Source organism: Aedes aegypti, chromosome 2 (genome assembly GCF_002204515.2).
Source record: "Aedes aegypti strain LVP_AGWG chromosome 2, AaegL5.0 Primary Assembly, whole genome shotgun sequence".
Classification (NCBI taxonomy): Eukaryota; Metazoa; Arthropoda; class Insecta; order Diptera; family Culicidae; genus Aedes; species Aedes aegypti.
Window position 1 is genome coordinate 296,936,534 of NC_035108.1, and position 16,501 is coordinate 296,953,034.

Below are 16,501 nucleotides of genomic sequence, written 5' to 3' on the forward strand. Positions count from 1 at the left end.
AATTCTTGTTTTAATTTAATAATATGAAAGAGCATGTTCTTTCAGCCACTTTAGCAATTTTTCCAGCTCAAATAACTGCTATAACATCTTTAAACTTTAATTTTAAAAATAGTTCCAAATATGAACCTTGACACTTTTGACCATGTTTGACGTTCACTTTGTCGACCAAAATGCCACAGGGGTTTTAGTTTCACCACTGAGATTGTTCCTATCTGACATTTCAGAAGGAATACGGAAAACAAAATATACCCAAAATTTGAGTTTAAACCAAGGGGTATGACAAAATCTCAAAAATCGTTTTTTGGGCTTAAACAAACGATAATCATTTGAAAATTGCGTAAACATGTGTTTCTGGTCTAAACTCAAGCGTTTGGTACCAAAATTGAGACAGGGCTTTAGGACCCTATTTATTCAGTTTTTATTAATCTCTACATTTGATTACATATTTAAGTGTTGACATTCAAAGGCACAGGTCTGTGAATGTTGCTTCCAGCTTCTTTACAAGTTCGTCCTTTTTTTTCGGTCGGAGATCTGGAAAAATGCAAGAAATTCGAAATAATTGCAATACATTTTTGATATTTCTATATGATTATGATATTCGCTAACAGTATTATACTTACATGCGCGTACTTGGCGTCCTAGAAGATGATAATATCACAGACAAACAGACGTCACACTCTCATCATTGTCCATCGACCACCTTTTTAACGGTCGATTCAAAAATATGGTAGGTGGCCAATCCACTACCCGCAGCGCTCACATCGTTTTTGTTCGCGTTTGACGTTTACACACTACCGCCATCTGTTGGTCCGTCGGCCAAACACACTAATTTTAGCATTGGGCGTACATGTCCTCGTGACTATGATTTTGATCGAGATTTGTTCTAAGTGTTACGTCTGTTTGTCTGTGATAATATTATATTCAACGGCTCGACGTGACTATTCCGCCAACTGAAGGTGGTCGCGCAGGATTCCAACTAATTTTTCACCCTTTAATGAGTAAAATTTTACCCGTTTTTACACTGTATACGAGTTAGAAGAATGAGTATTTTTTTACCCTTTTCATGATTGTGAAATTCCCCCATTTTATGACAGATATGATTACTAGTGATCCTTTATAGAGAGACACAGACAAACAGACGTAACACTGAAGAAATTTCCATCGACCACTCATTTAACGATCATTTCAAATTCGCTATGTTACAAACCTCACAACCAGAGGCGTGCACATCGTATTTCTTCGCGTTTGACGTTTCACACTACCGCCATCTGCCAGTCTTGTTGCACGAAACACCTTTTCGTGCAACATGCTCACCAGATGATGATGGTGTAAACTGGGCGATGGATTTTGAAGAAATTTGTTCTAAGTGTTACGTCTGTTTGTCTGTGAGAGAGATAAGCGAAAGTAAAATGGAATGATTTGGCAACAGACCAGCAGTGCTGATTTTGCTCGGCGTCGAGAATAATATTGTAACACGGACATGACTTCCTCATTGCTATAAAGTGTATTTTGTTTCGTTATAGATCTTTGAGCTATTGTGCATCCTGATAAAATTCAGAAAAAGAACTTCGCTCAATTTCCTCTTCTTTATCAACGAACTTAAGGTAACACACGATAGACTCATCGTGGCATCCATGAAAAATCTATGTTCAAACTATCGTTGAAAAGAAAATATTTCTGTTTTATATCATATCGGTCATTCGGTGATCTATCGGATCATATGCTTGCTGATAACAGGCATGTTGATATACTTTCAGTTCATCTCTGTCCGGTAGAACCGATATCACATCCCCAAAACTACAAAATTGATCATCGTTTATGGATAGCAAACAGTTGCACCTTAAGCACCGCCAACACATTTTCAATCGGAAGGATTTTGGCGCGCTCGAACTGACAAATCCTCCGTTGTGGTGAAACTTCTTCCTTCGACGTGATATTGGACTGTTTTCAAAAACAGTCGAGATAAAAGCCGAGCCGGCAGAGCAATGACAGTTAGTTCGTTCAAAACTTCGCTTCGGAAGTCCAACCGGCGAACTCCAGATTGGTGCTGCGAAGTCAATACATATCAAAACTAATAAACAGCCGAAAAAATCAAAAACTAAAAATCGCATTGACAAAAATTGGGTCCTAAAATGTTTAATGAATTCTCGTTTTTATTCAATAATACGAAAGAGCATGTTCTTGCAACTACTTTAGCAAGTTTTCCCGCTCAAATAACGGCTATATCATTTTTTAACTTCAATTTTAAAAATGGTTCTAAATATCAACCCTGACACTTGTGATCTTGTTTGACATTCACTTTTTCGACAAAAATGCCACAGGGCATATAGTTTGAACACTGGGGTTGTTCATATCTGACATTTCGGAAGGGACACGGAAAACAAAATATATCCAAAATTCGAGTTTAAACCAAGGGGTGTGACAAAATCTCAAAAATCATAAAAAAAATGTTTTTTGTACTTAAACCAATGAAAATCATTTAAAATTTTAGTAAACATGTGTTTCTGCCCTAAACTTAAGCGTTTGATAATAAAATTGAGACAGGGCTTTAGGACCCCATTCAAACAAGTAAAACATTTCATTTTTTGCTTCATGCAAAATTACTTTTACCGAAATAATTTCAAGCGGATTACATTACTCCTCAAGAAAAGTTCAAAACAAACATAACGCATGTTCGTTTGGCTCACACTTTGACAGCTCTCGCTGCTCGATTGGCTCACACTTTGACAGAAATGTCAGCTTCCGCGAATCTCTCTTATAAAGGATTTCTAATGATTACTAGTGATTCTTTATAGAGAGATAAGCGGAAGTAAAATGGAATGATTTGGCAACAGACCAGCAGTGCTGATTTTGCTCGGCGTCGAGAATAATATTGTAATACGGACATGACTTCCTCATTGCTATAAAGTGTATTTTGTTTCGTTATAGATCTTTGAGCTACATATCAAAACTAATAAACAACCAAAAAAATCAAAAACTAAAAATCGCACTGACAAAAATTCAAAAAAGTAAAACATTTCATTTTTTTTGCTTCATGCAAAATTACTTTTACCGAAATAATTTCAAGCGGATTACATTAGTCCTCAATAAAAGTTCAAAACAAACATAACGCATGTTCGTTTGGCTCACACTTTGACTCTTATAAAGGATTTCTAATGATTACTATTCGATAATGGGTATTTTTTTACCCATTAAAAGGTATTCGCAAACCACCGTGTGCACGGTGGTTTGTGAATACCCTTCAATGGGTAAAAATTCACCCATTTCCGCTAGAAGTGCCTGTCCACATTTAAAGAGTAAACACTGTTTACTCTTTAAAGAGTAAAAGCGGTTTCTGCCAATGAATGGGTATTTTTTCACCCGTTATGTAAATCTCGCTCGCGGCAAAAAAAAGGGTAAAAATTTACCCATTTTTTGAATGATTTTTATCGATAATTATAACCTCGAAACAAATCATAACTTTGGAATGAAAGTTACTAATGAAAAATGTACATATTCAGGCATTTATTGCTTTATTGACTTCCGCCACCGCACCCGCACATTTTTCTAAGGGTGTATTCACAAATTTTAAAACGTCAAAATAGACCATTTTCGTGCGTACACCCCGCGCATATCGACGCCTTGGTGTGGAGTGATGCTAAAACGATACATAAAGCGTTCGTATTGCGATAATCGTTCCATCTTTCATAAGGCAATATGTATGGAATTTGATAGTCCAGTTCGCTGCGTGTATGATCCGTAACATCACGAGGACATCCACCTACCTCCTTTATCGTTATGAAATTTGTGAATGGGCCCTAATCGCATTACGCGTTCAAGTAGAAATGTAAATTCAAAGGGGGCTCTTTGTTGGAATTTTCTTGACCCATTCAGTGAAGGAATTTTGTTACTTTTCTTGAGCGAAACAGCATACTTAGGGCTCATTCATTTATTTCATAAAGCTAAGTATGCTGTTTCGCTCAAGAAAAGTAAAGAAATTCCTTGACTGAATGGGTCAAGAAATTTCCTACAGAGAGCCCCCTTTGAAGTGACATTTCTTCTCAACTGCGAACTGCGATCAGAAAAATGTGATTTTCTTGACCATTTCTTGGAAGAAATTTTCCACGCATCGAGATAGGCGATTCCTTTTCTTGTCAGTAGCAAACCAGCCTTAACGCTGAAATTGGCCTTTTTGGACACCCACCCACTCCCTTGTAATGCTTTTTGTATGAATATTATTCAATTTTTGTATGTGCTGTAACATCGTAGGGACACCCACCCACCCCCTCTAGCGTTATGAAATTTGTGAATGGGCCCTTATTGAGCTCTCGCCGAGCGGTGTTACGAACACGTGCGCAAATTTGCTGGTTGAAAATACTGCCATTTGATTTTGCTGGGAACAGCTGATCTTTGTTTATATTTTCAACCAGCAATCTTTAAGTAGTGTTGGTGACATGTGACGTGTATGTACACGAGCGCAGAAACCACTATTGTAAGTTCGGTCAATCGTTAGAAAATGCTTTTCGCCGAAGTTGGATTTTTTTCGGAATCCGTGCAAGGTACCCTACTTCGGAAGTAAAAGGCGCATTCGAGAGCATCCAGATGCGAATCGAATGCATCACTTCCGGAATTAGGTACCTCCGATGATCGGCGATAGGTTGTGAGAAAAATTGAACTTCAGCGAGGAACCATTGCCGACAATAGCTTAAAAAAGAAACATTGTAATTGAGCGCACGTTTTAGGCGCATACCACGCATAAATACCTTGGGTCATCCCAATGGGTTGACCCGCAAAGTTTGAATCATTCTCATTGTGTTTTTCGCATTTTAGCAACACGTCGCGTAACGCACCGCATCTGTCACTGTCACCTGCCGTGCACGCATCCGAATCAGAAGCCCAAAAGAGAAGTCGAAAAATTTCACTCATCGTGTGTTGGTTGCGTTTCGCGATTTTCTGTTCTTGCGATTCATGTGAGGTTCTGGTGCCTGGATTTCGCAAGAAAAAGTTTATCATCGCGCACATAAGCAGCAGCAGTAGGAGTAGCTAAGTGGAAATCGATTTACTCGTCGGGCTTTCGGACGGAACCAGGTTCTCGGGCAGGAGTAGAAGAAGCGTGCCGTTTCAAAAAGTCGGAATCATGTCCGGAGCAAACATCACCCGAAACGAAGTGGTGCAGTTTGTGCTGCGTATTTCGTTGGTATCGATTGTAACGTACTATTCGGCCAAATGGCTCATGAAGAACCTGGACCCGACCAACAAGAGCAAGAAGAAGGCCATCGAAAAGGCGGAGGACATTCTGAGAAGGTAAGTCAAGAGAGTTCCGTGGGTCGAAAGTCCAAAAGTCACGTCTGGGCATCGGGAACTATTTTCGGAATTCAATGCTGGCCTCTTTCAGAGGCGCCTCGCGAATGCAGTTTCTTGTTTTCTTTTCTGTTATATAATGTTGATAGATGGGCGCATTTGGAATTTATTAGTTTTGACATTTGCAACATGGATAATCCTTGAAGAAAGTGGTTAAATTCTTAAATTTTGATGTTAAAGTAAAAACACGATCAAGTAAAAAGACACTTGTGCAGGGCTGGTAGCAGATATCTTTTTAACAGGGTGTTTACTACCTGGAAAAACCTGGAAAACCTGGAATTATCAGGGAATTTTATTCAACCTGGAAAAACCTGGAATTCTCAGGGAATTTCGGCTCCACTCAGGGAAATTATTTTGAAACAGTAATAGATGGTATAATATGTCGTTTTTGTGACAACAAATCTCCTCAACTAAAAAAAAAGTTCCTCTGCGCCGCTATCAAAACGCTAGTTGACAACGATTTTTAATTAATCAGCATAAAACATGTTTAGACAAGGACACTTAAGATTACCAAATTGGTAAAGGCAAGTACAGCCCCAATTAGGTGTCGTTCATAAGCAGTTGATAAGTTGAAAACATTCGAAAAAAATTTACAGAAATGTTTTTTTCATCTATTATATCAAAATAATAAACTTTGTAAGAAAAGAGCAAAAATTACAACAGACACGAAAAATAGTACATTTTTCAAGTAAGCAAATTTTCTTTAAGATACTTGATCACTATTTTAATGCAAGTCTCTAATTTTGGTTATGGTCTCTAAAGTCTAGTTTAATGAAAATTATCTCTAAATTACCTTTTTGAATCTGCTTGCAGTAAATTTTGATGCAAAATTATACTATAACTATTAGGCTTTTAGGTGACTACTCCACCTTATTAGGCGACTGTTCCACAAGTTCTTAATGATATTTCTTAGATCTCGCGAGGAATGCTTCAGTCATTCTAGTAATTTCTTCTGGAATACTTTCAGAAATGTCTCTCCAGATACTACCAGCGATTTCAATGGATGGTTAGAGGCATTTCTTCAGAATTTGGTCCAAAAATCCTAAAGCATTCCAACGCTTCCTCAAAAGTTTATTCTAGAGTTTTTGGAAAAAAATGTTTCGACATTTTTCTACAAAATCCTATAATAATCCCTAAGCCAATTTTTTCATTTATTCCAGGCATTTTCATAAAGTTTTTTTCAAATATTCATCCACTGTTACTCTCAGGAATTGCTCCAAAAGCTCATCAGGCTTTATTCGATGGAATTCTCGAAGAATTCCTCGATAAATTTGACATAGGATTCCTCATTAAGTTGCTCCAGAAACTTATCTTGGAATGTCTTCAACATATCATCAAAATATTGTTGCTGCGGTTCAAACACTTCTCTAATATTTTTTCAAATAAAATATCCATGGATTATTCAAAATTCAGGGATTCGGTCGGAATTGCTCCAAATAATTTCTTCAAAACGTCTTGTAGGACATTATCTGAAGAATCTAATTTATGTTTCAAAAATTTTAGAAAAAAAAATCAATAATTTCCAGAAATCTTGGATCTCATTTTAAGAAATCTTGGATCTCATTTTAAGGGTCACTATTTTAATGCAAGTCTAAAAAGTATCTGTAAGCTGCTTTTTTAACCAAAATGCTCTCTAGAGTCACCTTTCCCACTCTTTATACTGGTACAAAATTCAAGACGATCCAGAGAAACTTTCAGGTACTCTAACGCGATTATTCTATAGATTCTCTTGGAAGTTTTTAAAATTACCTAAAGTAATAAGACAGTACTTCTCAGTGCAGTGCTGTACAAAAACAATACTTTTCAGTGCTAAAAATACGGTACTTTTCAGATCGTTGAGGCTCGTACCAGGCAGATGAACGGCAACGTTTTTATTTATTATTACCTACTGGAACATATATGAAACATATATTGACTCTAATTGATGTTAACATTCTTTACAAACAAAATTTGATATTGTCAATTCTCATGAAACTTTTAAAATTCCATTGTTGAAGCCAGGAGCATTGCAATTCCAAAGTGTGAAGTAAAATTTGAATTCGTGATTATATACGATGATCTCAAACTCTTATTCTGTCTTAAGAACGTGAAAAGAAGGCAATTCCAATGCACTCGCGATCGTGCTGTGAAAATTATATGGCAGGATCGCAGAAAGAAATCTCACGCAACGTTACAAAAGGACCTATCTTACATTGAGAGGCTCTCTTTGTTTACTTTCACTTTAATCTATAATTGAGTCACATCAACCTCTTCTTTTGATTTTTTGTTTGAAACGCTAGTCAATGAAATTGCCTTTCGATCTATAGGGAAAAACTTCCCAAAAGCTTTAGTATTTCACTGTTATAATCGAAAGAGAACGAGAGAGGAGAGAATCTCTCATTTGTAGATAGGTCCTTTAGTAATGTTCAGACAGAAATTCAAAAACGATTTTCACAATTAAGAAACAAAAAAAAAAATGAAAATAAAACTTCTCAATTGAACCCTGGCTCTGAGCCCTTTTGGAAATTATCTAAAATTTTGATAAAACCTCAGAAGCCAATATCGGCATTGCAGGAGGAAAACAAATTACTACTAACTAATTGCGAAAAAGCTCAAAAACTTGCTATGCAGTTTGAAAGCGCGCAATATTTTAATTCAGGACTTACTAGTCCAACTGAAAATCAAGTTAGTCAGGACTTCGAAAATATTCTTAATCAAGAGAACGTTTTCGGAAATTCCTGGGAGACTGATTTGGAAGAAGTGAGAACTATTATTAAAACAATCAAAAATATGAAAGCTCCGATGGGGCGTAGATGGAATTTTCTTCATCCTCATCAAGAAACTTCCAGAAAGTAGCTTATCATTCTTAGTTGACATATTTTCAGCGAATATGCTCAATTGAAGACTGCCGTTATCTCCAGGACCAGATAAACGTCTTCGCTGGATGGTGTGTTCTCAACCGACTAGTCGTCAATCCAGCAAAGTGCTCCGTAATCACTTTTTCACGGAAGAAACAGCCGATAATCTTCGAGTATAGCATTTTCGATACGCCAATCGAACGAGTGCAGTGCGTTAAGGATTTGGGTATTCTGTTGGATTCGCAACTGACATTCTCCCATCATATCGCTTATATTGTCGATAAAGCATAAAGAACGTTTAGCTTCGTCTTCAGAACTGCAAAGAACTTTACCAACATCTATTGCCTGAAAGCGTTATACTGTTCCCTCGTTCGAGTAACATTGGAATATGGGTCTGCGGTCTGGAGTCCGAACCACAACAACGGATGCGAGCGGATCGAATCAGTTCAACGAGATTTCTTCGTTTTGCACTTCGGAGGCTACCTTGGAGAGATCCTTTACGCCTTCCGAGTTACGAGAGCCGCTGCCAACTGATCGACTTGCAACCTTTGCGAATTCGAAGAGACGTTTGTAGAGCTTTAACCGTCGTCGATACTCTAAATGGAAGAATCGATTGCGAAGCTATCCTGCAACAAATGCATCTCAACGTGCAACCTCGTACACTGCGGAATAGTTCGATGATGAGGCTTCCATTTCGTCGCACCAATTATGGATTGAGCAATGCTGTTCATGGTCTGCAACGTGTTTTCAATTGTGTGGCGTCGATCTTCGATTTCCACCTGACACAAAATATGCTTCGCCGTAAATTTTCTAGTTTTTTCGCTGGCCGGAGGAACTGAAGACATATTTTAAGTTTGAAATGTTTTACGATCTTGACTTTTTTATATTCAATGTTTTGTCACGTTTGTTTTGTTATATACTATGTATTTTTTTTTTATTTTTAATATCAATTGGACTATACATAGTCTGTTGATGTAAACCTAAATAAATAAAATATTCGCATAGCAGTCAAATGTTTTCAGTTGGCATATTTTCCTGACAAATGGAAAAATGCTAAGGTTGTACCAATTTTAAAATCAGACAAAAATCCTGCAGAAGCTTCTAGCTATCGTACAGTTTGTTTTCCTCCGTCAGTAAACTTTTGGAAAAGGTCATTTTGAACAGAATGATGGTCCACATCAACGAAAATTCAATTTTTGCCAATATACAGTTTGGATTCCGCCATGGACATTCGACCATTCATCAACTTTTACGTGTAACAAATTTGATCCGTTCCAACAAATCTGCAGGCTATTCTACTGGTCTAGATAGAGAAAAAGCATTCGACAGTGTTTGGCATAAAGGCTTGATCGTAAAATTAAAAAAACTTCAATTTTCCTACATACATTGTTAGAATAATTCAAAGATATCTGTCATATCGTACACTTCAGGTAAATTATCAGAACTCCAGCTCTGAAAGACTTCCTGTAAGACCTAGTGTTCCTCAAGGCAGCATTTTGGGACCAATATTATACAATATTTTCACATCTGACTTACCTGAATTACCTCAGGGATGTCAAAAATCCTTGTTTGCCGAGGCCTTTCCACCAAAGGACAAAGTCTGCGTGTCATCTGTAGTCGATTGCAAAAATGTTTAGATATATTTTCTTCATACTTGCAAAAATGGAAGATTTCTCCTAATGCTTCCAAAACTCAACTAATAATATTCCCACATATACCAAAAGCTCTTTATTTGAAACATTCAAGTAGACATGTTGTCACGATGAGAGGGATTCCAATAAATTGGTCAGATGAAGTTAAGTACCATCAGTGCACAAGTATCCGCTCATGCCCCTATTTCCGCTCACTAGTGTAAAAATTGACTTTTCGTGTCAAAAATCATCATTTTTCGCACGGATATATTCTAGCAATATTAAAAACTTTCAAATGAAGTCGTCTTACATTATTTTCATTTGATAAAATAATTTTTTATATTGAATCTGTTTACCGTGAGCGGAAATAGGAACACTTAGTTGCAGTAACAAATGCAATTAAATATTTTTTTATGAAGGTTTTTCAAATTCTTTTTATTTTGCTGTCGATTACATATGCTTGGAGCTACATTGTGACATGAAAATAGTATTGATCGACACAATAGTTATTTTATAATAAACATTTAAACACATAACTTCCCTTAAATGAGCGGAATCTGGTGCACTGATGGTATCTAGGGCTCATGCTAGATAAGAATTTAACTTTCAAAAATCACATTGAGAGCATTCAAACCAAATGTAACAAATATGTGAAATGTTATATCCCCTTATTAACCTTCCAGTCGCGGCGCGGTTGGCCACCGTCAAAACCACCACGCTGCTATTGTGAACGAAAAGCGAGCTTTTTTTCACTAGTGTTGTACAATATACATACAACAGCGCGACGACTGAAATGTTAATAGAAAATCAAAACTTTGTCTTAAGAACAAGCTTTTGATATTCAGACAAATTTTCAGGCCAGCCATGTTGTATACTGTACCAATAAGGACTAACTGTTGTAATACCTACCAGGAGGAAAGCTCTGCAGAGGATTCAAAATAAAATTTTGAAAATGTATCTGAAGCTCACTCTTTGGTATAGTACTAATGAGTTACTAATGAATGAAAATCTTTGAATACTATAGAAATTCATGATGGAATCTCTGGAGTATTTTCTGTGGTTATCAATTCTCTCCCTTTTATCTCCTGTTTGCTGTTTAGATAAATTATGTTTGTTGAATGGTCTCTTTTGAGTTCCTGTTTGGTTTCTGTACGTTTTCTTTTTTCAAGTTTCTATTGCTAAGGCACTCACTCGCTATCAACCCTGCTTATAGATTTACGAACCGGTGTACACCCGATTCTGTTTTTGCACGGATTTTTTTTACACGGCCGTGCAAAAAAAGTTTCCATACAAAATTTTTTGCCAAAACCTTATTTTTACATGAAACGTCGAGAAATGGTGTTACTTTTTTTACACGGTTTTTGAAATTTTGAACTGAAAACTTGTTTTGCACGGTACGTATCCCCCGTGCAAAAACAGAATCGGGTGTATGTCAGTGGACTTCAATCTCGTGAATGATTCGTTAATCAGTTGCATTTATTTTTGGTTTCATTCATCTCTCCTTCTAGACTTGGCCCGAACATCAAAAAGAGCGCCCTGACTAATCTGAATGACTACGAGCTGGTGATTGCTTCGCATCTGGTGGTTCCGGAAAACATCACTGTCAGCTGGGACAGCATTGCCGGGCTGGACCATGTCTGCCAGGAAATCAAGGAAAGTCTGGTCTTCCCGGTGTGCCATCGAGACATGTTCTCAGCGTCGTCGCTGTACCAAGCGCCAAAAGGGGTTCTGCTATACGGGCCTCCAGGTATGTAAACTACTTATTGAACTAAATAAGTACATGGGTGTAGCCAGAAGGGACAGAGGATGAGGGGCATCTATCAAAATTTCTGGTTTCCGCCAAAGATTTCCCTAATCATTTGCGGGAATGAACCACAGCTCTTGTAGAGTGTACTCCGTTTGCCTTCACAAATACTCTGGTATTCCATTCAATCGTCCTGCTTCGAATAACTGAGATCAATTTCTTAGCCTTCTGAGCTTCAAAAGAACCCTCCTGAGGGTCGCGTCCTACATAGTTTGGGAAACCTTAAATTATTCTAAGAATTCAGGGTGTCTACTACCTGGAAAAACCTGTAATTCTCAGGGAATTTTGGCTACACTCAGGGCAATTATTTTGAAGCAATAGTGCATGGTAGAATAGTCGTTTTTGTGAAACAATATCTTTTCAATCAAAAAATTTTCGTTTGCGCCGCTATCAAAACGCAAGTTGAAATGTGTAGTGCTTTTAATGATTTTTACTTATTCAGTGTAAACATGGTTAAACAAGGAAGCAAAACTTAAAATAGCCAGTTTGGTAAAGGAAAGTACAGTTCTAGTTGGGTGTCATTCATGAGCATATAAAAAATAGTTAAAAACATTCCAATTAAAAAAAATCGTTTGTTATACAAAAATAATAAACTTTGTAGGAAAAACAGAGAAAAAAAAATCAAAAAGTACAAAAAAAAAGTATATTTTGAAGGTTAGTAGATTTTTATTATAGTCAATTATGCTTTTCGGCTACGCAGTCTTAATTTTTACAACGGTTTTATTATAGTTTTAGTCACTATTTTAATGCAAGTTTCTATTTTTGGTTAAGGTCTCTAAATTCTCTATTTTAATGAAAATAGTCGTCAAACTCACATTTTTGATCTGCATGCAGTCAATCCTTGTGCAAAATTCTAAAGACTCCAGAGAAACCTACAAAGACTATCACCCGATTATTCCACAAGTTCCTAATGATATTTTTCTCAGATTCCGGCATGAAGCCATTTGCCATAAGGTCATTTGGCATAACGCCGTTAGGCACTTTCAGATCATTTGATAATCATTCTTTGTTTTAGTGGAGCTATAACAAAATTACCATTATTATTGAGCTCTCTACACGTTTAAAACAAACAAATATTTTTTTATTGACTTTTTTATTTAAGTATTTCAAAGCCAAATTTGTAGTCATCTAATATGAAAAATTCATCTTTATGTCTTTTGAAGAATTTCTTGAACCTAGAATTGTTTTCCAGAACCTGGAAAATCCTGGAAAAATCAGGGAGTTTTATTTCTGTAAATGAGTAGACACCCTGAAGAAGCATCTAAATAATAACCACTTCTGTGTGTTGTGAAATTAAAAAAATGTGTAGCAGAAATCAGCGCAAAATTAAAGGATTTATTCATAGACTTTTCTAGGAGATTTTCCATGAATTCTTTCTCAACCTTTTTCTAAGATTTTTTTAAAGAATTGCTGGAGGAATTTCTCAAAATCCCAGAAAGAACAAGTGAAGGACTCTCATGATAAATTCCTGGAAAAATCCCTGGGAATACTCCTTCCGAAATTCCTGAACGAATCCCTGAAGGCATTATAAATCTCAGGAGGAATTTTCGGAAGAATTTCGCTTAGAATAATTGGGGGAATTTTTGAGGAACCTTTGTACGAATCTCCTAATGAACTACTTGGGTAATCTTTGGAAGAATACCTACAGGCATCTCTGAAAACCTTCCATGAATAATTCCTGGAAAACCCCTGTTATGATAACTAGAGACTCCCATGGAGAATTTATTGATAAATCCCCTAAGGAAATATCGGAAGAATTCTTCGCAGAATCTTAGAACATAATTTTGGAGGAATCACAATAAGAATTCCTCGATAAATGCCGGTAAGACATTCTAGAAGATTCAAGAGGAATGACTGAAATAATTCTTGGTAGTATTTCTCAAATGATCTCTGGGATAGATAACAGAATAATGTCTGGAAGATTTTTTACTGTGATGACAGGAGAAATCCCTGGAAGAATTCTTGATACTCAGGAGGAATTTCTGAAGAAATGTTTGTAGAAATTCATAAATCAATCCCAAGAGAAATAAATCCTGGAGAAATTTCCAGAAGACTTTCTGAAGATATACCAGAGGCAGGGTTGGTAACAGGCATCTCTTGGTCTCTTTTTTAATGGAAGTCTCGAAAAAGTCTCTTTTTAATGGAAGGTCACTACAGTCTCTATTTTTTACACAAAATCGTCTTTGAAGTCATTATTTTAATTTTCTTCTTGCAGTGCTTCCAGGTACATAATTCTAGAGGATCCAGAAAATCTTCAGAGACTCTTACGCGATTATTCTCCAGGAATTCCTCGAGGGAAAGCTTCTGGAATTCTTCAGAGATTTTGTCTGGAATACTTTTAGGCATTGCTGTTAAATGTCAAAATTTTTGCGAAATATCGCATAAGCAAATTTTGGTAACCGATAGAAATTCTGAAATGATCACCGGGGAAAACATTTTCTGATTACTTTTTCCAGAAGGAACGATGATATTAGCAATATTTAAATGTCAAAGTCTCGTGATATTCATAATATTTACCAGGAGCACCTCCAGGCATACCTACAAAAAAATCCTGTAGAGATTTGTCACAAACTGTCCTAGGAATTTGTCAATAAATTTCTTCAGAGATTTTTAAAGGAATCATAAAAGGAATTTATCCAAATTCTAGAATCATCGCAACTACCTGCATTAATTTCCATAGGAGTTACTCAGATGCTATTTGAAAATTTTCTTTTTACTGGTGTATTTTTGTACGAATCTCTGGAGAAACTCCTAGAGGGATCCTTGAAGAAATTCTAGGTACAATTCATTGATAAAGCTTAGTCTTGGAATTTCTAGGGACACTCCTAATCAAGTTCCTGGAGGTATCTCTTGTGGAATTGTTAAAGTATTCTCTTGTTGAATTCCTGGAAAAATCCAAAGTGGAATCCCTGGTGGAATGTTAGGTGGAATACCTAAAAATCTTCTTGAAATCCCTGGTTTGGTGTACAAACAAAAGCTTGGATAAACTATCCATTAACGCATAATTGTCCCATGCTAACTGGTCTAGCAAAAATGAGTCTTGAATGAATATCACCTCTAGTTGTGTTACGTTTCATACGAACATTTAGACATACGAACATTGCCATACAAAGGATGTCCAGTATAATCGTTTCCATGCAAAATATGTAATATTATGTTTATTATCGTTCCCGAATATTCCTCAACCTCCCTGATAGAGAATCTGGCTATGCCCATGAATAAGTAATATGTACATTTTATTAAATACGGCATATATTTCATTTATCTCGTAGGATGTGGCAAGACCCTAATTGCAAAGGCAACCGCCAAGGAAGCTGGTATGCGTTTCATCAATCTGGATGTGGCCATGCTGACCGACAAGTGGTACGGCGAGTCGCAAAAGTTGGCATCGGCCGTGTTCTCGTTGGCCGTCAAAATCCAACCGTGTATAATATTTATCGACGAAATTGATTCGTTCCTCCGGGCGCGCAATTCTTCCGATCACGAGGCAACGGCTATGATGAAGACGCAGTTCATGATGCTCTGGGATGGACTGAACACGGAATCGGATTCAACCGTTATCGTAATGGGAGCAACCAATCGGCCCCAGGATCTGGACAAGGCCATTCTGCGTCGTATGCCAGCTCAGTTCCACATTGGACTGCCCAGCGAAGATCAGCGATTGAAGATTCTGCAACTCATTCTGCGCCAAGAAAAACTTGCCAAGGATGTAGAATTTGGCCAACTGGCACGAATGACCAACGGATACTCTGGATCGGATCTGAGGGAGATGTGCCGCAATGCTTCCGTCTATAGAATCCGAAAGGTAATGCGTGAAAAGAATAAGGAAATGGCCGCAGCAGCAGCCGCGGCCGTGGCAGCTGCAGCAGCTGAATCCAGCAAGACAAATGGCATGACGAATGGCAGTTGTTCCACAACGGCTGCGGTTCCGTCCTCCTCCGGATCTCCAATGCTGGACGAAGCTCCAGCCATCACGATGGATGACCTAATCGAATCATTGCGAAATATGAAACACTCCAAGTACAACTCGGGGCACTTGAACGATTCACGCATAGATTTAGACTAAGCGCGCTTTTATCCATAGCATTCAATAAACTGAGAATCAAATAGAAACGCTTACATGCAGGAGTGTTGAACATTGTTCCAAACCCACGTTATGTTACAACCCTGTACGAATTTGATTGTATGTGTGTATAGTTATATTTCCATCTCAAGTCAGATTATGTTTGCACAATTTTAGCGCTGATTAGTAGATGCAATCGTACGTGTGTATTTAAATACCCAGTGGAATCAACTAATCGAATTATATATTATGGAAATACAAATAGCTTTCATTAGCACATACGCCTAGAAATCCTCCAATACGAGAAAGCTGAAATGAGACGATCGGTTTGATTGTCTAAAAGGTGATGGATTACCGTTCGAAAGGATTTGAATTTAATGGCATCGTGTACAATCATTTCTCACAGAAACGTTTCTATGGTGAGTTTAAATTATAAAAAAAATCTTTTAATTTAATATAACTAGGATTAGGTTTTCCTGTAGATACTGAGAAAGAAACTGAATAAATAGTAGCTATGATAGAAGCGTTGACGAAACATTTGTATTTTTATTTGTTTTAGTTAGGTATTAGTGAAGTTTAATGCATGTTTTACGCTCGAAAACAACGGAGGTCTTCTGGTCTGTCTCTTTTAACAACTTTAAAAACATCCCCTTCAAACACTACTTCTGCACCAACACCACTAGGCTTAGCTCTATATCTACCTAATTCGCTGTCTTTCTCTTCAGAGGCATGAAGGCCTCCTCAACTGACCTGCGATCGATTACAACAAGGTCGATATCGTCCGCAAAGCAATGTCCGTATTACGACACAAACGAGGTTGACACTT

The 16,501-nt window shown here is 37.2% G+C and overlaps 1 protein-coding gene across 1 annotated transcript; it reads left to right on the plus strand.

Annotated features, from left to right (window-relative positions):
• Nucleotides 1-4,863: 4,863 nt before the first annotated feature.
• LOC5566526 (ATPase family AAA domain-containing protein 1-B) lies at nucleotides 4,864-16,210 on the plus strand. Its single transcript, XM_001650853.2, has 3 exons — nucleotides 4,864-5,283; nucleotides 11,317-11,555; nucleotides 14,885-16,210. Exons 1-3 carry the CDS (start codon nucleotides 5,117-5,119, stop codon nucleotides 15,676-15,678), a joined length of 1,200 nt encoding a protein of 399 aa, XP_001650903.1. The 5' UTR covers nucleotides 4,864-5,116; the 3' UTR covers nucleotides 15,679-16,210.
• Nucleotides 16,211-16,501: the final 291 nt, after the last annotated feature.